General features: G+C 39.1%; 1 protein-coding gene across 2 annotated transcripts in view; it reads right to left on the bottom strand.

The window, feature by feature from the left end:
• Positions 1 to 23,835, bottom strand: part of SLC39A12 (solute carrier family 39 member 12) — a 90,586-nt gene that overhangs the window by 62,277 nt on the left and 4,474 nt on the right. For both annotated transcript variants that reach the window (XM_054435558.1, XM_054435559.1), the window contains exons 3-4: positions 18,591 to 18,872; positions 14,731 to 14,938 (exon numbers count right to left, since the gene is read on the bottom strand). In XM_054435558.1, the coding sequence (XP_054291533.1) occupies positions 14,731 to 14,938; positions 18,591 to 18,872 (490 nt within the window). The remainder of the gene's footprint in view (positions 1 to 14,730; positions 14,939 to 18,590; positions 18,873 to 23,835) is intronic.

Here is a 23,835-nt window from a genome sequence, read left to right as displayed (position 1 = left end):
GCAGATACAGCAGATCACAGCAGATTTGCAAAAGCAGATCTGTATCCTAAAGCAGATACAGCATAGATCATACACCTAAGTCCTTTGGACTATCTGGAAAGCCTTCCCAAGAACAGTGGGTACAAACAAGCTCAGACAGTGATGACTACAATAAATACCTAACTCTTCAATGCCCAGACACAAACGAATATCTACAAGTATCAAGATATTCCAGGAAAAAATGACCTCACCAAATGAATTAAATAAGGCACTAGGGAACAATTCTGGAGAAACAAAGATATGTGACTTTTCAGATAGAGAATTCAAAATGGCTGTTTTGAGGAAACTCAGTGAAATTTAAGATAACACAGAGCAGGAATTCAGAACTCAGATAAATTTAACAAAGATTGAAATTATTAAAAAGAACCCAATAATTAAAAATAAAAAATTTTAAAATATTAAATAATTTTAAAATAATTTAAAAAATTCTGGAGCTAAAAAATGCATTTGGCATACTGAAGAATTCATCAGAGTCTCAATAGCAGAACTGATCAAGTGGAATAAAAAATTAGTAAGCTTGCAGACAGGCTATTTGAAAATACACAGAGGAGACAAAAGAATTAAAAAAAATAATAAAGCACAACTACTGAATCTAGCAAATCTGAGTTATTGGCCTCAAAGAGGAGACGGGGAGAGAGATGGGGTAGAAAGTTTATTCAAAAGGATAATAACGGAGAACTTCCCAACCCTGAAGAAAGACATCAATATCCAAGTACAAGAAGGTTATAGAACACCAAGCAGATTTGACCCAAAGATGACTACCTCAAGGCATTTAATAAGCAAACTACCAAAGATCAAAGATAAAGAAAGGATCCTAAAAGCAGCAGGAGGAAAGGAATAAATATACAATGGAACTCCAACATGTCTGACAGCAGACTTTTCAGTGGAAAACTTACAGGCCACGAGAGAGTGGCATAACATATTTAAAGTGCCAAAGGAAGAAAACTGTTACCCTAGAAGAGTATATCCTGTGAAAATATCCTTCCAACATGAAGGAGAAATAAAGATTTTCCTAGACAAGCAAAAGCTGAGGGATTTTATTAACTCTAGACCAGCCCTATAAGAAATGCTAAAGGGACTACTTCAATCAGAAATAAATAGATGTTAATAAATAATAATAATCACCTGAAGCTACAAAACTCACTAGTAATTACACAGAAAAACACAGAATTCTATAACACTGTAACTGTTGTATAAACTACTCCCATCCCAAGCAGGAAGACTAAATAATAAACCAATGAAATACAATAACTACAACAACTCTTCAAGACATAGACAGCACAATGTGATATAAATAGAAACAACAAAAAGTTTAAAAGTTGGGGGACAAAATTAAGGCACAGAGTTTTTATTAATTTTCTTTTTGCTTGGTTTTTGTTTATACAGACAGTGCTAAGTTTCTGTCAGTTTAAAATAATGGATTATAAGATAGTATTTGCAAATCTCATGATAACCTCAAAACAGAAAACATACAATGGATACACAAAAAATAAAAGCAAGAAACTAAATCATATCACCAGAGAAAATCACCTTTACTAAGGGAAGACGGAAAGGAAAGAAAATGACCATAAAACAACCAGAAAACAAATAACAAAATGGCAGGAGCGAGTCCTCACTTATCAATAATAACATTGAATGTAAATGAACTAAACTCTCCAATCAAAAGACATAGACTAGCAGAATAGATTAAAGAAAAAAAAAAGACCATTGATCTATTGCCTATAAGAAACACGCTTCACCTATAAATACACATATAGACTAAAAATAAAGGGATAGAAAAAGATACTCCATGCCAATGGAAACCAAAAATAAAAGCAGGAGTCACTATCCTTATATCAGACAAAATAGAATTCAAGACAAAGACTGTAAGAAGGGACAAAGGTCACTATATAATGATAAAAGTGTCAATCCAGCAAGAGGACTTAATAATTTTAAATATATATGCACCCAACACTGGAGCACCCAGATATATAAAGCAAATATTGTTAGATCTACAGAGAAACATAAGCCATAGTACAATAACAGCTGGAGACTTCAACACCCCACTGTCAGCATAAGACAGATCTTCCAGACAGAAAATCAACAAACTAAGATTAAACTTAATCTGCACTATACGACCAAATGGATCTAATATATATTTACAGAACATTTCATCCAACAGCTGCAGAACACACATTCTTTTCTTCAGCACTTGGTCATTCTCAAGGACAGGCCATACGTTAGGTCACAAAACTGGTCTCAACATATTTTTAAAAATTGAAATAATATCAAGCATCTTCTCTGACCACAATGGAATAAAACTAGAAATCAATAACAGGAGGAATTTTTGAAAAGTATGCAAATACATGGAAATTAAACAATATGCTCCTGAATGACCAATGGATCAACGGATAAATTAACAAGGAAATAGAAAAATGTCTTGAAACAAATGATAAGGGAAACACAACATACCAAAACCTATGAGAAACAACAAAAGTGGTACTAAGAGGAAAGTTTATAGCTATAAGTGCCTACATCGAAAAAGAGGAGATTTCAAATTAACAATCTAACAATGCATCTTAAAGAACTAGAGCAGCAAGAGCAAACCAAACCTAAAATGAGTAGAAGCAAAGAAATAATAAAGATTAGAGCAGAAGTAAATGAATTTGAAATGAAGAAAACAATACAAAAGATCAATGAAACAAAAAGTTGGTTTTGTGAAAAGTTAAAGAACATTGACAAGCCTTTAAGCAGACTTAGAAAAAAAGAGAAAATATCCAAATAAATAAAATCAGAGATGAAAAAAGAGACATTACAACTGATACTGCAGAAATTCAAAAGATCATTAATGGCTACTATGAGTAACCATATGCCAATAAATTTGAAAAATCTATACAATCTATATAATCTATATAGAAAAATCTATATAATCTATAATAAAAATCCTCCCTGTAAAGAAAAGCCCAGGACACAGTGGCTTCACTGCTGAATTCCACCAAACATTTAAGAAGAACTAATACCAATTCTATTCAAACTATTCCAAAAAATAGAGGAGGAGGGAGTACTTCCGAACTCATTCCATGAGGCCAATATTGCCCTAATACCCAAACCAAAGACACATCAGGAAGGGAAGGGAAGGGGAGGGGAGGGGAGGGGAGGAGAGGGGCAGGCCAATATCTCTGATGAATATTGATGCAAAAATCCTCAACAAAATACTAGCAAATTGAATTCAACAATCCATTAAAAAAGATCATTCATAATGACTAAGTGGGATTTATCCCCTAGCTAGGATGCAAGGTTGGTTCAACATATGCAAATCAGTCAATGTAATACATCACATCAACAAAATAAAGAACAAAAATCATATGATCATTTCAATTGATACTGAAAAAGCATTTGATGAAATTCAACATCCTTTCATGATAAAAACCCTAAAAAATGGGGTATAGAAGGAACATATCTCAACATAATAAAAGCTATATACATTAGACTCAGAGCCAGTATCATATTGAATGAGAACAAACTGAAAGCCCTTTCTCTCAGATCTGGAACATGACAAGGATGTCCATTGTCACCACTGTTATTAAACATAGTACTGGACATCCTAGCTAGAGAAATCAGACAAGAGATAGAAATAAAGGGCATCCAAATTCGAATGGAAGAAGTCAAATTATCCTCATTTACAGATGACACAATTTATGTTTCATCTACACACACACACACACACACACACACACACACACAAACTATTAGAACTGATAAGAAAATCCAGTAAAGTTGCAGGATACAACATCAACATACAAAAATCAGCAGCATTTCTATATGCCAACAGTGAACAATCTGAAAAAGAAATAAAAATGTAATCCCATTTACAATAGCCACAAATAAAATTAAATGCCTAGGAATTAACCAAAGAAATGAAAGATTTCTACAATGAAAACTACAAAACACTGATGGAAGAAATTGAAGAAGACACCAAGAAAGTGGAAAGTATTCCATATTCATGGATTGGAAGAATAAATATTGTCAAAATGTCCATACTTTCCAAAGTAATCTACTGATTCATTGCAATCCCTATCACAGTATCAATGACATTCTTCAAAGAAATAGAAAAAACTACCCTAAAATTTATATGGGATCACAAAAGACCCAGAATAGTCAAAACTATCCTGAGCAAAAGAACAAAACTAGAGGAATCATGTTACCTGACTTCAAACTATATTACAGAGCTATAGTCACCAAAACAGGAAGTATTGGCATAAAAACAGACACATAGACCAATGGAACACAATAAAGAACCCAGCAACAAATATACACACCTAAAGTGAACTCATTTTAGACACAGGTCCCAAGAACATACACTGGGGAAAAGACAGTCTATTCAATAAATGGTGCTGGGAAAACTGAATATCCACATGCAGAAGAATGAAACTAGAACCCATCTCTCGTCATATACAAAAATCAAATCAAAATGGATTAAAGACTTAAATCTAAGATTTCAGACTATGAAATACTACAAGAAAATGTTGGGGAAAATCTTGACGACATTGGTCTGGGCAAAAATGTCCTGAGTAATACTCCACAAGCATAGGCAATCAAACTAAAAGTGGACAAGTGGGATCACATCAAGTTACAAAGCTGCACAGCAAAAGAAACAACAAAGTGAAGTGACAACCCACAGAATGGGAGAAAATATTTGCAAGCTACTCATCTGACCAGGAATTAATAACCAGAATATACAAGGAGCTCAAACAACTCTAGAGGAAAAAAAATCTAATAATTTGATCCAAAAATGGGCAAAAGATCTGAATAGACATGTCTCAAAATAAGACATACAAATGGCAAACAGGAATATGAAAAGGTGCTCAACGTCACTGATCATCAGAGAAATGCAAATCAAAACTACAATGAAATATAACCTCACCCCTGTTAAAATGGGTTATAGCCAAAAGATAGGCAATAAAAAATACCGGCAAGGATGTGGAGAAAAGGGAACCCTGGTGCACTGTTGGTGGGAATGTAAGTTAGTACAACCCCTATGGAGAATGATCTGGAGGTTTCTCAAAAAAACTAAAAATTGAGCTACCATATGACCAACAATCCCACCGCTGGGTATATACCCAAAAGAACAAACTTAGTATATTGAAGAGATATCTGCACTCTCATTTTTGTCGCAGCACTGTTCATGATACCTAAGATCTGGAAGCAACCTAGGTGTCCATCAACAGATGAATGGATAAAGAAAATTTGGGCCGGGGGGAGGAGCCAAGATGGCCGAATAGGAACAGCTCCGGTCTACAGCTCCCAGCGCGAGCGACGCAGAAGACGGGTGATTTCTGCATTTCCATCTGAGGTACCGTGTTCATCTCACTAGGGAGTGCCAGACAGTGGGCGCAGGTCAGTCGGTGAGCGCACCGTGCGCCAGCCGAAGCAGGGGCGAGGCATTGCCTCACTCGGGAAGCGCAAGGGGTCAGGGAGTTCCCCTTCCAGGGGTGACAGACGGCACCTGGAAAATCGGGCCACTCCCACCCGAATACTGTGCTTTTCCGAAGGGCTTAGGAAACGGTGCCCCAGGAGAGTATAGCCCGCACCTGGCTCAGAGGGTCCTACGCCCACGGAGTCTCGCTGATTGCTAGCACAGCAGTCTGAGATCAAACAGCAAGTCGGCAGCGAGGCTGGGGGAGGGGCGCCCGCCATTGCCCGGGCTCGCTTAGGTAAACAAAGCAGCCTGGAAGCTTGAACTGGGTGGAGCCCACCACAGCTCAAGGAGGCCTGCCTGCCTCTGTAGGCTCTACCTCTGGGGGCAGGACACAGACAAACAAAAAGACAGCAGTAACCTCTGCAGACTTAAATGTCCCTGTCTGACAGCTGTGAGGAGAGCAGTGGTTCTCCCAGCACGCAGCTGGAGATCTGAGAACGGGCTGACTGCCTCCTCAAGTGGGTCCCTGACCCCTGACCCCCGAGCAGCCTAACTGGGAGGCACCCCCCAGCAGGGGCAGACTGACACCTCACACGGCCGGCCAGGTACTCCAACAGACCTGCAGCTGAGGGTTCTGTCTGTTAGAAGGAAAACTAACAGAAAGGACATCCACACCAAAAACCCATCTGTACATCACCATCATCAAAGACCAAAAGTAGATAAAACCACAAAGATGGGGAAAAAACAGAGCAGAAAAACTGGAAACTCTAAAAACCAGAGTACCTCTCCTCCTCCAAAGGAACGCAGTTCCTCACCAGCAACGGAACAAAGCTGGACAGAGAATGACTTTGACGAGCTGAGAGAAGAAGGCTTCAGACGATCAAATTACTCTGAGCTACGGGAGGATATTCAAACCAAAGGCAAAGAAGTTGAAAACTTTGAAAAAAATTTAGAAGAATGTATAACTAGAATAACCAATACAGAGAAGTGCTTAAAGGAGCTGATGGAGCTGAAAACCAAGGCTCGAGAACTACGTGAAGAATGCAGAAGCCTCAGGAGCCGATGCGATCAAATGGAAGAAAGGGTATCAGCCCTGGAAGATGAAATGAATGAAATGAAGCGAGAAGGGAAGTTTAGAGAAAAAAGAATAAAAAGAAACGAGCAAAGCCTCCAAGAAATGTGGGACTATGTGAAAAGACCAAATCTACGTCTGATTGGTGTACCTGAAACTGACGGGGAGAATGGAAACAAGTTGGAAAACACTCTGCAGGATATTATCCAGGAGAACTTCCCCAATCTAGCAAGGCAGGCCAACATTCAGATTCAGGAAATACAGAGAACGCCACAAAGATACTCCTCGAGAAGAGCAACTCCAAGACACATAATTGTCAGATTCACCAAAGTTGAAATGAAGGAAAAAATGTTAAGGGCAGCCAGAGAGAAAGGTCGGGTTACCATCAAAGGGAAGCCCATCAGACTAACAGCGGATCTCTCGGCAGAAACCCTACAAGCCAGAAGAGAGTGGGGGCCAATATTCAACATTCTTAAAGAAAAGAATTTTCAACCCAGAATTTCATATCCTGCCAAACTAAGCTTCATAAGTGAAGGAGAAATAAAATACTTTACAGACAAGCAAATGCTGAGAGATTTTGTCACCACCAGGCCTGCCCTAAAAGAGCTCCTGAAGGAAGCGCTAAACATGGAAAGGCACAACCGGTACCAGCCACTGCAAAATCATACCGAAATGTAAAGAACATCGAGACTAGGAAGAGACTGCATCAACTAACGAGCAAAATATCCAGCTAACATCATAATGACAGGATCAAATTCACACATAACAATATTAACTTTAAATGTAAATGGACTAAATGCTCCAATTAAAAGACACAGACTGGCAAACTGGATAAAGACTCAAGACCCATCAGTGTGCTGTATTCAGGAAACCCATCTCACGTGCAGAGACACACATAGGCTCAAAATAAAAGGATGGAGGAAGATCTACCAAGCAAATGGAAAACAAAAAAAGGCAGGGGTTGCAATCCTAGTCTCTGATAAAACAGACTTTAAACCAACAAAGATCAAAAGAGACAAAGAAGGCCATTACATAATGGTAAAGGGATTAATTCAACAAGAAGAGCTAACTATCCTAAATATATATGCACCCAATACAGGAGCACCCAGATTCATAAAGCAAGTCCTGAGTGACCTACAAAGAGACTTAGACTCCCACACATTAATAATGGGAGACTTTAACACCCCACTATCAACATTAGACAGATCAACGAGACAGAAAGTCAACAAGGATACCCAGGAATTGAACTCAGCTCTGCACCAAGCGGACCTAATAGACATCTACAGAACTCTCCACCCCAAATCAACAGACTATACATTTTTTTCAGCACCACACCACACCTATTCCAAAATTGACCATATACTTGGAAGTAAAGCTCTCCTCAATAAATGTAAAAGAACAGAAATTGTAACAAACTGTCTCTCAGATCACAGTGCAATCAAGCTAGAACTCAGGATTAAGAATCTCACTCAAAACCGCTCAACTACGTGGAAACTGAACAACCTGCTCCTGAATGACTACTGGGTACATAACGAAATGAAGGCAGAAATAAAGATGTTCTTTGAAACCAACGAGAACCAAGACACAACATACCAGAATCTCTGGGATGCATTCAAAGCAGTGTGTAGAGGGAAATTTATAGCACTAAATTCCCACAAGAGAAAGCAGGAAAGATCCAAAATTGACACCCTAACATCACAATTAAAAGAACTAGAAAAGCAAGAGCAAACACATTCAAAAGCTAGCAGAAGGCAAGAAATAACTAAAATCAGAGCAGAACTGAAGGAAATAGAGACACAAAAAACCCTTCAAAAAATAAATGAATCCAGGAGCTGGTTTATTGAAAGGATCAACAAAACTGATAGACCGCTAGCAAGATTAATAAAGAAAAAAAGAGAGAAGAATCAAATAGATGCAATAAAAAATGATAAAGGGGATATCACCACCGATCCCACAGAAATACAAACTACCATCAGAGAATATTACAAACACCTCTATGCAAATAAACTAGAAAATCTAGAAGAAATGGATAAATTCCTCGACACATACACCCTCCCAAGACTAAACCAGGAAGAAGTTGAATCTCTGAATAGACCAATAACAGGAGCTGAAATTGTGGCAATAATCAATAGCTTACCAACCAAAAAAAGTCCAGGTCCAGATGGATTCACAGCCGAATTCTACCAGAGGTACAAGGAGGAGCTGGTACCATTCCTTCTGAAACTATTCCAATCAATAGAAAAAGAGGGAATCCTCCCTAACTCATTTTATGAGGCCAGCATCATCCTGATACCAAAGCCTGGCAGAGACACAACAAAAAAAGAGAATTTTAGACCAATATCCTTGATGAACATTGATGCAAAAATCCTCAATAAAATACTGGCAAACAGAATCCAGCAGCACATCAAAAAGCTTATCCACCATGATCAAGTGGGCTTCATCCCTGGGATGCAAGGCTGGTTCAATATACGCAAATCAATAAATGTAATCCAGCATATAAACAGAACCAAAGACAAAAACCACATGATTATCTCAATAGATGCAGAAAAGGCCTTTGACAAAATTCAACAACCCTTCATGCTAAAAACTCTCAATAAATTAGGAATTGATGGGACGTATCTCAAAATAATAAGAGCTATTTATGACAAACCCACAGCCAATATCATACTGAATGGGCAAAAACTGGAAGCATTCCCTTTGAAAACTGGCACAAGACAGGGATGCCCTCTCTCACCACTTCTATTCAACATAGTGTTGGAAGTTCTGGCCAGGGCAATTAGGCAGGAGAAGGAAATCAAGGGTATTCAATTAGGAAAAGAGGAAATCAAATTGTCCCTGTTTGCAGATGACATGATAGTATATCTAGAAAACCCCATTGTCTCAGCCCAAAATCTCCTTAAGCTGATAAGCAACTTCAGCAAAGTCTCAGGATACAAAATCAACGTACAAAAATCACAAGCATTCTTATACATCAATAACAGACAAACAGAGAGCCAAATCATGAGTGAACTCCCATTCACAATTGCTTCAAAGAGAATAAAATACCTAGGAATCCAACTTACAAGGGATGTGAAAGACCTCTTCAAGGAGAACTACAAACCACTGCTCAAGGAAATAAAAGAGGATACAAAGAAATGGAAGAACATTCCATGCTCATGGGTAGGAAGAATCAATATCATGAAAATGGCCATCCTTCCCAAGGTAATTTACAGATTCAATGCCATCCCCATCAAGCTACCAATGACTTTCTTCTCAGAATTGGAAAAAACTACTTTAAAGTTCATATGGAACCAAAAAAGAGCCCGCATCGCCAAGTCAATCCTAAGCCAAATGAACAAAGCTGGAGGCATCACACTACCTGACTTCAAACTATACTACAAGGCTACAGTAACCAAAACAGCATGGTACTGGTACCAAAACAGAGATATAGATCAATGGAACAGAACAGAGCCGTCAGAAATAATGCCACATATCTACAAGTATCTGATCTTTGACAAACCTGACAAAAACAAGAAATGGGGAAAGGATTCCCTATTTAATAAATGGTGCTGGGAAAACTGGCTAGCCGTATGTAGAAAGCTGAAACTGGATCCCTTCCTTACACCTTATACAAAAATCAATTCAAGATGGATTAAAGACTTAAATGTTAGACCTAAAACCATAAAAACCCTAGAAGAAAACCTAGGCATTACCATTCAGGACATAGGCATGGGCAAGGACTTCATGTCTAAAACACCAAAAGCAATGGCAACAAAAGCCAAAATTGACAAATGGGATCTAATTAAACTCAAGAGCTTCTGCACAGCAAAAGAAACCACCATCAGAGTGAACAGGCAACCTACAAAATGGGAGAAAATTTTCGCAACCTACTCATCTGACAAAGGGCTAATATCCAGAATCTACAATGAACTCCAACAAATTTACAAGAAAAAAACAAACAACCCCATCAAAAAGTGGGCGAAGGACATGAACAGACACTTCTCAAAAGAAGACATTTATGCAGCCAAAAAACACATGAAAAAATGCTCACCATCACTGGCCATCAGAGAAATGCAAATCAAAACCACAATGAGATACCATCTCACACCAGTTAGAATGGCAATCATTAAAAAGTCAGGAAACAACAGGTGCTGGAGAGGATGTGGAGAAATAGGAACACTTTTACACTGTTGGTGGGACTGTAAACTAGTTCAACCATTGTGGAAGTCAGTGTGGCGATTCCTCAGGGATCTAGAACTAGAAATTCCATTCGACCCAGCCATCCCATTACTGGGTATATACCCAAAGGACTATAAATCATGCTGCTATAAAGACACATGCACACGTATGTTTATTGCGGCATTATTCACAATAGCAAAGACTTGGAACCAACCCAAATGTCCAACAATGATAGACTGGATTAAGAAAATGTGGCACATATACACCATGGAATACTATGCAGCCATAAAAAATGATGAGTTCACGTCCTTTGTAGGGACATGGATGAAATTGGAAATCATCATTCTCAGTAAACTATCGCAAGAACAAAAAACCAAACACCGCATATTCTCACTCATAGGTGGGAATTGAACAATGAGAACACATGGACACAGGAAGGGGAACATCACACTCTGGGGACTGTTGTGGGGTGGGGGGAGGGGGGAGGGATAGCATAGGGAGATATACCTAATGCTAGATGACGAGTTGGTGGGTGCAGCGCACCAGCATGGCACATGTATACATATGTAACTTACCTGCACATTGCGCACATGTACCATAAAACCTAAAGTATAATAATAATAATAATAATAATAATAAAAGAAAAAAAAAAAAAAAAAGAAAATTTGGTACATATACACAATGGAATACTATTCAGCCATAAAAAAGAATGAGATCAAGTCATTTGCAACAACATGGATAAAACTGGAGAACACTATGTTAAGTGAAATAAGCCAAGCACAGAAAGACAAACATATCATATTCTCACTTATTTGTGGGATCTAAAAATCAAAACAATCAAACTCATGGACATAGAGAATAAAAGGATGGCTTCGAGAGGTTAGGAAATGTATTGGGGGAGGGGGATAGTTAATGGGTATAACAAAATTAACTAGAAAGAACAAGACCTATTATTTGACAGCACAACATGGTAATTATAGTCAATAATAATTTAATTGTAAATATTAATATTAAAATAACTAAGAATATAATTGGACTGTTGGTAACACAAACAATAAATGCTTGAAGGGATGGATACCCCACTCTCTATGATGTCATTATTGCACATTGCATGCCTGTAGCAAAACATTTCATGTACCCCATAAATACATACACCTACTATGTACCCACAAAAATTTGAAAAAAGAAAAAGAAAAAAAGATCAAGAATTTTATATCCAGCAAAATAATCCTTCAAATTGAAGGTTTAAAAAAAGCCATTCTCAGATAAACAATGAATGAGAGAATTTATTGCTAGCAGACCTGCCTTATAAGAAATACAAAATGAAGTTATTTAAGCTGAAAAGAAATGACCAAATTTACCACCTGGGTAAATTTCCCATTTTGATTAAGTTCACTTAAAGAAATGACCAGCAGTGGAGATGTAAAAATGTGGGTTAATATGAAAGACTCCATAAATATATTTTTTCTCATTTGTTCTCTAAACTTAATGAGAAAATACTATGGGCTTCTCTTTCAAAGTCAGAAACATAATAAGGATGCAGATCATCCCCCCTACTATTTAACATTATATTGAGGTTATTAACCAATGCAATTAGATGAGAAAGTAAATAAAAGCATGAGAATTGGAAATAAATAGGCAAAACTATATGTATTTAGAGATAGTATTATATATCTGAAACCCCTAAAAATCATACAAAAATAATCATGAAGCAGGTTATAAAATTAACCTATAAAAATTAGAAACACACACACAAAGATCAACTAGAAGATAGATGAAAGAGGACTTCATTTAAGAGAGCCAAAAAGAATGTTAAAGGCATAGGTATAAACATAACAACAAATGCCTACAATCTATGTGAGGGAAATATATATATATATATATATATATATTTTTTTTTTTTTTTTTTTGAGACGGAGTCTCACTCTGTCACCCAGGCTGGAGTGCAGTGGCACAAACTCAGGTCACTGCAAGCTCCACCTCCTGGGTTCACACCATTCTCCTGCCTCAGCCTCCCGAGTAGCTGGGACTACAGGCACCCGCCATCATGCCTGGCTTATTTTTTTTGTATTTTTTAGTAGAGACTGGGTTTTATCGTGTTAGCCAGGATGGTCTTGATCTCCTGACCTCATGATCCACCCACCTTGGCCTCCCAAAGTGCTGGGATTACAGGCGTGAGCCACCACGCCTGGCCCGGGAAATAAATATTTTTAAAAGCAAACTGTTCTCTTTTGAAATATGCATGGCCACTATTACTATTTTTAAAACTGTCAAATTAAAGTGTCAAGAATTTATTTTTACCTTCCCTTAAGAACCTCAACAAGATGAGGTAGTGAGGAGAGGAAGTTTTTCTATTATGGGATTATTACACTAGTAAGGAAGAAATGAGAGTTAGAAGATCACTATTTTATAAGTCCTAAATAATTAATCAATCTAGGCAACTATCACCAATAGCTTATAACTTCTGAAAAAGAGATGACCAGATGTTACATGCTTCCTAATGGAAGGTACTAACGTAAAACAGCTAAGCAACCTTATCAAGCCTCTACATATAATAGCCCCTACACAAGAAACACAATGCATAGAAATGCGTGGTAGATGACTAGGACTGCAATCAGCAAACTCCAGATGGAAACCAACCCCCTTTGTTTTTCAACAAAAAAAACTTGCAACAAAATAGAAAAGATGGAAGAAGTGTGAAGTGTGACATGTATAAAAGAAACTTGGACAAACCAACAATTTGCATTTTATGGACTTTATTTTGATCTTGATTCAATAAAAATAATTTTTTTTAATTATGAAAACATGAACACTAACTGAACTTTTTTTTTGAGATGGAATCTCGCTCTGTCTCACAGGGTGGAGTGCAGTGGCGCAATCTTGACTTACCACAACCTCTGCCTCCTGGATTCAAGCGATTCTCCTGCCTCAGCCTCCGGAGTAGCTGGGACTACAGGCACATGCCATCACGCCTGGCTAATTTTTTTTGTATTTTTAGTAGAGACGTAGGTTTCACCATGTTGGCCAGGCTGGTCTTGAACTCCTGACCTCAAGTGATCCACCCGCCTCAGCCTCCCAGAGTGCTGGGATTACAGGCGTGAGCCACTGCACCCAGCCTGAATTTTTTACGATATTAAGGAATCGTTATCAATTTTTTACTCATGATAATGAGTTGCTTTAAAAAAATAAAATCCAACTGCCAAGGCAGGCATATCACTTGAGGCCAGGAATCAGAGACCAGCCTGGGCAACATAGTGAGACCCCTGTCTCTACAAAAAATAAGAAAATTAGCTGGGCATGGTGACACACACCTGTAGTTTCAGCAACTCAGGAGGCTGGAGTGCGAGGCTTGCTTGGGCTCAAGAGTTGGAGGTTACAGTGAATTATGGTCCCACCACTGCACTTGAGCCTGGGCAACAGAATGAGACCCTGTCTCTAAAAACAACAACAAAAATCCATCTCAGGGGCATTTTGGTGACTATTTTAAGAATTAGTCATTTCATTTTTAATGCCTTGTCAAGTACAAAGAAATGTGCAAAACAAACATTCTAATTCCAGTTCTGACATCCCATTTCATCCTGGAGCCCCAAAAAGCAGGTAGTCAGAAATGCAGCAAGGATGGCTATTTCACATTACTTCTATTTGAAATTAAATGACTTTCATGATTGCAAGGAAACTGCTGCCAAATGTCTTGCACAATTTGGAATACTATTCTTTCATTCTACACGACAGTTTGTTAGGCCTGGCCCAGCATTACGTCCCAAATAAGAAACTATTCAGTTAGTATTTAGGGCAAATCATAAAATCTCCTACTCCCTCTACATCCACAATTCCAATCACTTAGAAATAGGCCAAGTCCTTGTTTTTGCCTCATCACCGCATAGCTTTCATAGCATGCTTGCCTTGAAAGGCCACGTAAGCTGTCTGACTTTATGACTCTATAAAAAATGGTATTTAAAACATACCTGAACGAATTCAGTCATCAAGAGCTTTGGCCTTTGTTTTTGGCATAGTTTATTTAGTAGGTGTGACTTGGAAGTCAAATTCGTGAAAACATCCTTACCTGATAGGCGGAGGGTATTCGTACGATTCAAGGAACTGAAAATATATTCTGTAAAGTAGTCTGGGGAAGGCAAGTTTCCTTGTCCCAGACAAACACCCTGGAGGGACAAAGTAATGATCGTGGCTGCCAACTGAGGAAGCGTATTTTCATTAGCACCTTCACTGCTCACTATTCCAGATTTTTTCTGCAGCGTTTTGGTTTCCATACACTGAAATCAGATACAAAATAAAGAGAAAATTGTAACTTCTGAAGTTATTTTGATTCAAACATCTCTGAAATTTCCCCCTAAAGTGATAAGGAATAGTTTGTCTAAAAGAAAATTGAATCATTTGAGGAATATGACCATCATCTTTCTCCTGTCTCAGATACAACTCTATTTGGAAATTACGTGTTTATCTACCATGGCACTGAATTTTCTAACCCTCATCTCACTGGTCCTTATTTATCCAGCTTTTCTCCCTATCCTTTTTTTTTTTTTTTCTTTTTTTTAGACCGAGTTTAGCTCTTGCTACCCAGGCTGGAGTAAAGTGGCACAATTTTGACTCACTGCAACTTCCACCTCCCGGGTTCAAGCGATTCTCCTGCCTCAGCCTCCTGAGTAGCTGGGATTACAGATGCCTGCCACCACACCTGGCTAATTTTTGTATTTTTAGTAGAGACAGAGTTTCACCATGTTGACCAGGCTGGTCTCGAACTCCTGACCTCAGGTGATCCACCTGCCTTGGCCTCCCAAAGTGCCGGGATTACAGGCATGAGCCACCACACCCAGCCTCACTATCCTCTTAAAGATGTGTTTTCTCCAAGGGGATCTCCTGCTCTTATTGTTTAACATCATTAAAACTGGTGGGTTGTTTCTCTCCCCGCTTTAAGTGCAACCTGCAGGAGAATGATTTTCAAGCTGACATTCCCTACCCTGACTTCACACATGCTCTGCTGCCTTGCATCATCACAGAGCCCCTCTACTTCTCATCTGCCTCTGGTCCCAAGCTCAGTATGTGCTCACTGCACATCAAACCTGGCACACTGTCCATGTTCTTTGAACTCCCAGAGGACATAGGACCTTTTTCAAATGTGTATATCAATTTTCCTCAATTAAATTATAAGCATGTGAAAAGCTCTAATTTTGCTTTATCTCCCATTCATATTCCCATTCAGACATTTGAGTGCCTACGATGTGCCAGGCACTGTACTAAGCCCATTTCATATGAAGTGAAGGAGAAAATAAATTCATCAAAAGACAGATCAAGCGAAGGTTATTGTGTCAAGGTTGCATTCTAATGACTTAGGACAAGGAGAAAAAGTGCCCATTGAACTTATTTTTTTAAAGTCTGTAATTGAAGAGCTTGGCAGGAACATATTTATAACCATGGTCCAGAGCAGAGTGGAAGGCTAAGAATCAGTTACCAAAATTTTGATAAATTTGGAGAAGTAGCCAGAAGTTCAATGGGTGAAAAGAACAAGTTGAAATAACAGAATTTGAACCTCACAGAAGCATGAGTGTTTCATGCAGGTTGTGAAACAATAATGGTCTCAAAACACCATTGAGGATAAAGGAGAATTCCAACCATTGTTCACATCCCTGAAGTCCTTTGCGTGGGGTCAGGAACGCCCAGCCTCCATGCAGTAGGTGGGGCTATGGGAACACTAGGGAGAGATCCCTGTTCATTTACCATGGAATCAGCCAACAGTGGAGAGAATTCAAGTGGTGGGAACATTAAGAGATTGAGTCAGGAAGATAAAACACAGAGAGGTTTGGACAAAACAGATTGAAGGAATGGAGAGATGTTGCTTTCTGAGCCATTAGGGAGCTTGCCTGGATTAGGGTATCAAGCTGATTCTCTTAGGGATCTGGTTGAGGCCCACTTGGAGCAGCCGTTAGTGACTTGATCTGTGGAAGCTGGGTCCCGTGCAGACCAAGACCTGCAAATTCAAGTAATGATGGGCCTGGTGAGCCAGAACCTCATCTGACCTCACGGCATCTAGTCAGAAAGAACAGCTGATGTGGTGAAGTGCCAAAAGCCTTCTGCAAAGTCTTGACGGATTGACTTCCTAGAGAATCCTAGTCCAGTTGAATGAGCTCATGGACCCTTCCTAGGAACTAGAGACAGTGGTGTCATCCAGGTGTTCACTGGTCTGAGGTGTAGCAAAGGGTTATGACTCAGCAGGGGTTCAACCCTTAATGACAAAGGGTGTTCAACTCTTAATGACTGAAACTAGCTGGAAAAAAGAGTTCTAGAATTAATACTGATTTATTCTGTTCTGGGGCTGTTTTATCTCAGAAATACTCAGAAGCCTGGGTATTTGCAGTATGTGTGGGATAACCAGAAACCTAGAAATACACACCACATCACCTTTTAAGTGCTTTTAAGTGCTGAGTTACCCATGAGGCAGTAATGGGTAGGATTAAAATGTTAGCAGCCAGTTTGAATCAAACTTGGATTATATAGATGTTGCACTGAAGAAATTATATGTAGGCACGCCTCCTGGTTTAAGTAGAAAACAGTTCTGTAAAGGAACCCGTTTTTCTTTTCTTTTTTTTTTCCCCTTCTTCTTTTTTTTTCTTTTAGAGGTAGGGTCTCTTTCTGTTGCCCAGGGTAGAGTATAGTGACACAGTCATAGTTCACTGTAACCTCAAACTCCTGGGAACAAGCCATCCTCCCACCTTAGCCTCCTGAGTAGTTGGGACTACCAGCTCATGCCACCACATCCAGCTAATTTTTTAAATTCTATTTTCGTAGAGACAAGGTCTTGCTATGTTGCCTAGGCTGATCCCAAACTCCTGGCCTCAAGTGATCCTCTTGCCTCAGCCTCCCAAAGTGTTAGGATTGTAGGTATGAGCCACTGCACTGGGCCTAGGAATCCCTTTTCCTAAAATGAAAATAGGAATAAAAATATGGTCGCATTTTGAAATTAACAGGATTAGAGCTGCAGATGTGATAGTCACAAAGTCCTTAGCAAACAGCTTCTCCATTTGCTCTGCCAATAAAAGAAATTAAACATATTTACAGCAAATTAGAGGATATGTTTGCTGGTCGTTAAGCTGCAGAATGCCAGAATTGAGAGCAGGAACTAAATTTGTGTACACATGATTATGAATAATTCAAGAAAAAAATGATTTCCCCATACTCTTCAAAATGTAGTAATGGCTTCTCAATTAATTCTTTAAAAGAAAACATGGCTTAAATAAACCTTATGTTCAGAGAACTTTATCTGCTGAGATTTCCCGCTGCAAACCAGAAAGCAAAAACCTAACTGAAAGGCCAGTTTTGCTAGAAGAGTAATGAAGGCAACAGAGACCAGGTGGGAGCTGGGAGAGAGGAGAGGCATTTGAATAGACCCTCTACACAGGCAGCACAATTCAAACGCCACAAAGGGATATCATCTAGGGCTGGCAACCACGAGTAATGCTTTTTGCAAGCTGCTTCTTCAGTGAAATAACTAATGATAATTTATCTCTTTCAAAATGTCTCTGCCTTCTCCTTTCCCAGCCAGAAGGCAAGGCAAATAGAAACATTGCTCTCCACCACTACAACTCAGTCCTTGGAAATTGGTCAAAAAGCCTTGGGTCACACTGATTTGAGTGCTCAAAGGGACCCAAGAGAAGACAGCTGCCCTGTCACCTGGACTGCCTGTCCACCCACCCAACTTCTGGCGAAAACTCCTCTTCCAATTAGTCATTACATTTCCTCCTTTGGACTTGGAATTTTAAATTATGTCATTTAACATCTCATAACCAAAACCCACAAATACTTACCCCCCTTAGAAGTCCTTGAATGTCTTAGAAATAAATAAGGAACAGAAAATAAGGCTCTAGGACTGTATCTTAGCAGCAGAGCCAGTTAGCAATTTTGCCTTCTTACCTGGCTTCGAGAAGTGTCAAAGTACTTCCTGGTGAAAGCCAAGATATCTTCTGTCTCATTCTGTGAAAGGAAAGAGGAGTCTTCATCCTGCCTGAGGCTCAGTAGGCTGTGTAGGTAAAATTTATACTCTTTATTACTCATGTTGAGCTTTGAAGAACAGATCTCTTCCTGATGAATAATGTAATAGAGAAGGAGAAGAGAAACTCTCTGGACCACTTCTTCTCTAAGCTGATCTTCAAAATTTCCTCCAGCTATTAGTAATAGTGCATCTGGTTCAAAGCACTGTGGAAGAAAACAATAACAATAACAACAACAAAAGAAACGAAGCTTAGCAAATAGTTCCAGAACACTAATGACCACCAGGGTCTTCATTGCTTATCATTTTATAAATAGAAAGGAAAAGCAGGCAGGACCAATAGCCAGATTCAGAGAGTTGGACTCCCACATAACAATGATGCTCGTCTAGGGAACCCTTTTTTTCCACTAAGAGTAATTCCTGTCTCCAACTAGATTGGCCACAAGTTGTTGATCTGTTGCCTTGTGTAAAACAGATTATTCTTTGGCTTTTAAAGTGATGCCCATTTGCGTTTAGAATAAAATCCAAATTCCTTGCAATCTTCTTTTTGGTATGGCTCCTGTCTAATCTACCCTCCTTCCTTCTCTTAGCCTTAGTCCATCATCTCACTCAACTTCTGCCCCTGTGATTTTATGTCAGCTTCACCAAGTTCTTTCCCACAATCTTCCAGGTCTCCTTGTTCCCCTCATTTTTCAGGTTTCAGCCTAAATTGTCACCCTCTCACAACACCTTCCTAAAGATTCCCAACCTGCGTTCCCTAGTACAGAACTATCTGATAGAAATACAAGGCACACTGCAAATATGAGCCACGTATGTCATTTGAAGTTCTTTAGCAGCAAGATTTTAAAAAGTAAACACAGCTAAAAGTAACTTTTGTAATATTTTAACCTTATGCATCCAAGATTAAATTATTTTACCATGTAATCAAAATTTTTAAAAATTAAGATTTTTATATTTTTCTTCTTGAACAAAGTCTTTGAAAACTGGTGTGCATTTTATGCTTACCAGCACATCTCAATTTGGATGAGCCACGAATAAAGTGCCCAACAGTTACATGCGGGTTAGTGGTTACTGTGCTGGACAGCACAATTCTGGAACACACCATTTAAAAATTTTTCTTCATAGCACTCGTATTGTAAAATTGCTTTGTTTACTTGTTTATTCTCTCTCTTCTCTATGAGAACCAGTGGTCCATTAAGAGCAGATTTCATCTGCTTTTTGTGTAGTTCTGTCCTCAGCATATAGCACAATACCTGGCACTTAAGAGGTATAAAAATTTTACAAATGACTTCCGTCTGCCCCTCTTCTATCCTATTTAGGGAAATTGCCAAAAATGATTTTGTTGAAGGGAATCAGAATATACTGCCCCAAAATATGCCACTGTAGCATATTGATTATTTTGAGCTGAAGGCAACTGAGAAACAGCAGGTACAGGAAGGATTCTCTGCCCTTCCCCTTACTATCTAAAAGCAGGGCATGAATTTCCCATGAGAAAGTTATCCTTGCTGTATCAGGAAGAGGAGAACATTCTTATCACTGGAGATGGGGAACTAATGCTGAGATGAACCTATACAAATGAACCTTACTAAAATAATCCTCCATTGGTATAATGTTAAAGAAAACATTTTGATTTCCCATACATATTTCCTAGTCACTTTCCCACAATTTACCATCTCTGGTCCAAATTCACTTTTTTTCTTACTCTTGTCACATCCCCACAATTTATTACTCTTTGTAAAAATGGTATATAAACCCCTGGGTCTAACCACTTCTTTGGAGTTTTCACTTTTTCTATGATGCCCCTATTCCACATAAAAATATTAACATCAAATGTGTGTGCTTTTTCTCCTGTTAATCCATCTTTTGTCCATTTAGTTCACAACCTCCAGCTACAGAATTTAAGATGTCAGAGGAAAAGTCTTTCCTCCCCTCCACTGTGTTTCATAAACCACAAGCACATGCCCAGCTCCTGCAATCTGAGAAGTTTACGTGGCATAAGGGATTTGGATAAATGTTGTGGGAAAGTGAGAAAAGGACACAGGAATTGTGGACCAGAAGTTTCTCAGCAAGAGGGAAGCTGCCTTTCTTCAGAGACAGTTGGGGAGCTCCTGAAAATTCTCACAGGATCTGAGAAGCAGCCCCAGGACACAGCCACAGAGTGAAAGCATTGAGAAACGCCTTTGCTGACTCCCAGACAGATTTGTTCCATGGTGGGGATATTGTACTACAATATCTTTTAATCTAGTCTTCTTTGAAGTGGAAGTTTTGGGGGTTTTAATTCCAGGTCTGCTGTACAACCCACTGTGTAGCATCTGCTTATATAATCATCTGAGTCAGGAAAAAACAAATGTCATCCATCTCCAAATCAAAGCATAATCACATTCTTCATAAAACCACACAGACTTTAATCTCTCCAGAACCCAACTACAGGGGGTCAAGTACTCAAACAGAGGGGACCCAGGGGTTCCGCTAAGACCAACTCTCAATGTGGATATCAGGCTCCACTTCTAAAACCTCAGCATCCCTTTTCTTTTCCCTAAGTAGCCCAGAAGAAAAGTCCACACCTTGGTAGCTGATTGTAAGGCTGACACCAAGACCCAAAAGGCGAATCCATTGAAATAAAAGTGTAATAAAGCCATTCTTTGTACCAAATAACCTCCTGAAACTAAACTATTGGTACTATTAGCTACAATTTGTTGGTAGCCATGTGCCCAGCAATGTGCAGAGTACCTTTTGCATTCAGTTATTCCTTGGTGCATAATCTAATCGGTTCAGAAAAATGCATAAAGTAATGAATTTTTTAATAATAAGAACCCTATTTTATTATTTTAAATGTGAAAAACAAAATGTCTCCAGCCTATGTAATAATCCACCAAATGTTTCTAAATGTTTGACTTTTACAGTATAAAGCAACTAGAAGACCAATTACTCAATTATTTCATGCACAATGAATTAATGGATACATTTGTGTACAGTATGCAAGGATACTGCAAAGAACACATGAATTACACCTTTCTTCACGAGAAAAGTTTACTCATAGAATGTGTGAAAACCAAGACTAAAGTGGGTAAGAAACTTGCCCAAAGCTACACAGCTAATGGTTGAGAGCACTGTTAGTCACAATTCCTGCTCTTCGAAGAACAGGACCCATTCTTTTATTCCTTCCTTTTGTGCCATGGAGAACACAGGCTGTGGACTCACTGATGTACTTGATAGGCAACCACTTTGACAGGTAATTTTCTCTCCCTCCTATTTGATGGGAGTAGAGGTCAGTTAGGTGGCTAAGAGATTGGTCCAAGTCTAACATCAATCAGAACAAGGACATGGTACAACGAGAGCGTTTAATGAGTTTATGTTATACTTTCAAGTGGTACTCAGGTTGTTTGATGGGGCTGGGTAGGTAGGAAGAAGAATGTCTATGATGCAAGGAGTAGGATGCTCATGGGGCCATGAGACCAGGGCAAGGCTTGGTGTATGAGCACGTGGCAGAACTTGTGACCATATTTCAACCCATCTGAGATGCGGAGACTCCTGTCCATGCATCATTCTTCCTCAATGTCTTTGCCATGTACCTTTCCAGGGTTGGAATTGGAATGCATGGCATGGAACAGCAGAGAGCAGGGTCCGCACTGTAATCGTGTGGGTAGGCATTCCAGAACTGTGTGAAAGGCACACAATATGGAAGGTACAATTGGTTTCTGGCTTTGGAAAGCTTGAAACAGTTGTAGCAGCATCTTCTTTTGTCTGAACAGAGATTTTGGTAACCTTGAATGAACAGGTGTTGCGTCACATTTGCTTTGATTTTTTGAGGCCTGCTAAATCAAAGCTTAATTGTGAATCAAATGACCATGGGCTGGAAACCTTTCTCCCTTTTATAATATTTGAATCTTAAAGAATTTATTTTAATACAGAAGGCATTGGCTTGAGGAAAGAATACGGGTGGAAGCCTCAGAAAAGCTAACATAAAATAAGAATTCTTCCCCTGGACATAGATATGACAAAAAGCACTACTGGGGCTGTTGGATGAGGACAGAGCTGGAATTTTCAGTTCAACGCCACTAGATTTGTTTTGTTGTTAAGGTTTTAGAAGTTGGCTCAGTTGTGTTTGGGAGAGGATATTTAGCAAAATGTTGCAAATACTGCCACCCCACAGGCATCAAGATCTGTCCAAGGCTGCTGCCTCTGGTGAAGCAATTCTTTGTTTAAGAAGAATGGACTCATTCAGGAATAATCCATTGATTTTCCTTTCAATCTTGTCAGGTGGGGGAAAAAGGTTTAAGGGGGGGATATCTCATAAATTCTGGGAATTAGTTTTAATGACTTTATAAGGAAATAAACTTTGGGAAAAGACTGATTAAAATGCAAGGAGAGGCTCCCCTTACAAGCTAAACAGGCTACTCGGACACTTGGTAGTAATTGTCCACCACATCCTGTAGCCGCATCACATGGCCTCACCCAGCCTTGAAATTCAACTTTGCTTATGATCTATGCCAGGTGAGAGCCTCAGTTGACAAAAAACGACATGGTTGCTGTCTTCTCCTACATCAGTAAGACAGCTGTCAGGCCTCCAGGATAAACTCTAGGGGGTTTAGACTGAAAGATGTTAAACATTTGATTTTAAATAATGGGAATTTTTATATATAGAAACTTGAGAACTTAAAAGAAGACAGTCTCTTTTAAGTTCTCAGGTTTCTATAAGGTCTTTTTTTTTTTCGGAGGTGGGGTGTGGCTAACAATTGATTGTAAATATAAGAGAGAACGTGTATGTGTTTTTTTCCTGACAAAGAGCTGGAAGGATGTTGCTGATGGCAGGTACTGGCTCTTTAGGGTCTGTACTAGATTTAGTGGGTCTTCTGACTGACAAAAAGTTTTTAACTGAGAAGAGTTAAGATAAAATTGTTAGATAATAAGACAAAGCTGGGTGTTTTCCCCACTTTATTCCATGACAGTTATGTCAGGGGCTAGGGCCAGGTGTGAATTAAATGGAGACCCTTAAAGCAGTGGTTCTCTGCTTTGAATGTGTCTAAGAATTGCCTGGAGAACTTGGTTCAAAATCCTCTGAATCTAGCACAGTGGAGGAGGGCCTGGGACACAGGTGGGTGGGAGATTCTGAGGAATGGCGCTGCTGTAGTGTCCCTGGAAAAGGAGGAATCAGACATTGCTGTGAGG

Source organism: Pongo pygmaeus, chromosome 8, assembly GCF_028885625.2.
Source record: "Pongo pygmaeus isolate AG05252 chromosome 8, NHGRI_mPonPyg2-v2.0_pri, whole genome shotgun sequence".
NCBI classification, from domain to species: domain Eukaryota; kingdom Metazoa; phylum Chordata; class Mammalia; order Primates; family Hominidae; genus Pongo; species Pongo pygmaeus.
Note: the sequence above shows the minus strand (reverse complement) of the source record. Positions and strands in the feature narration are given on the sequence as shown.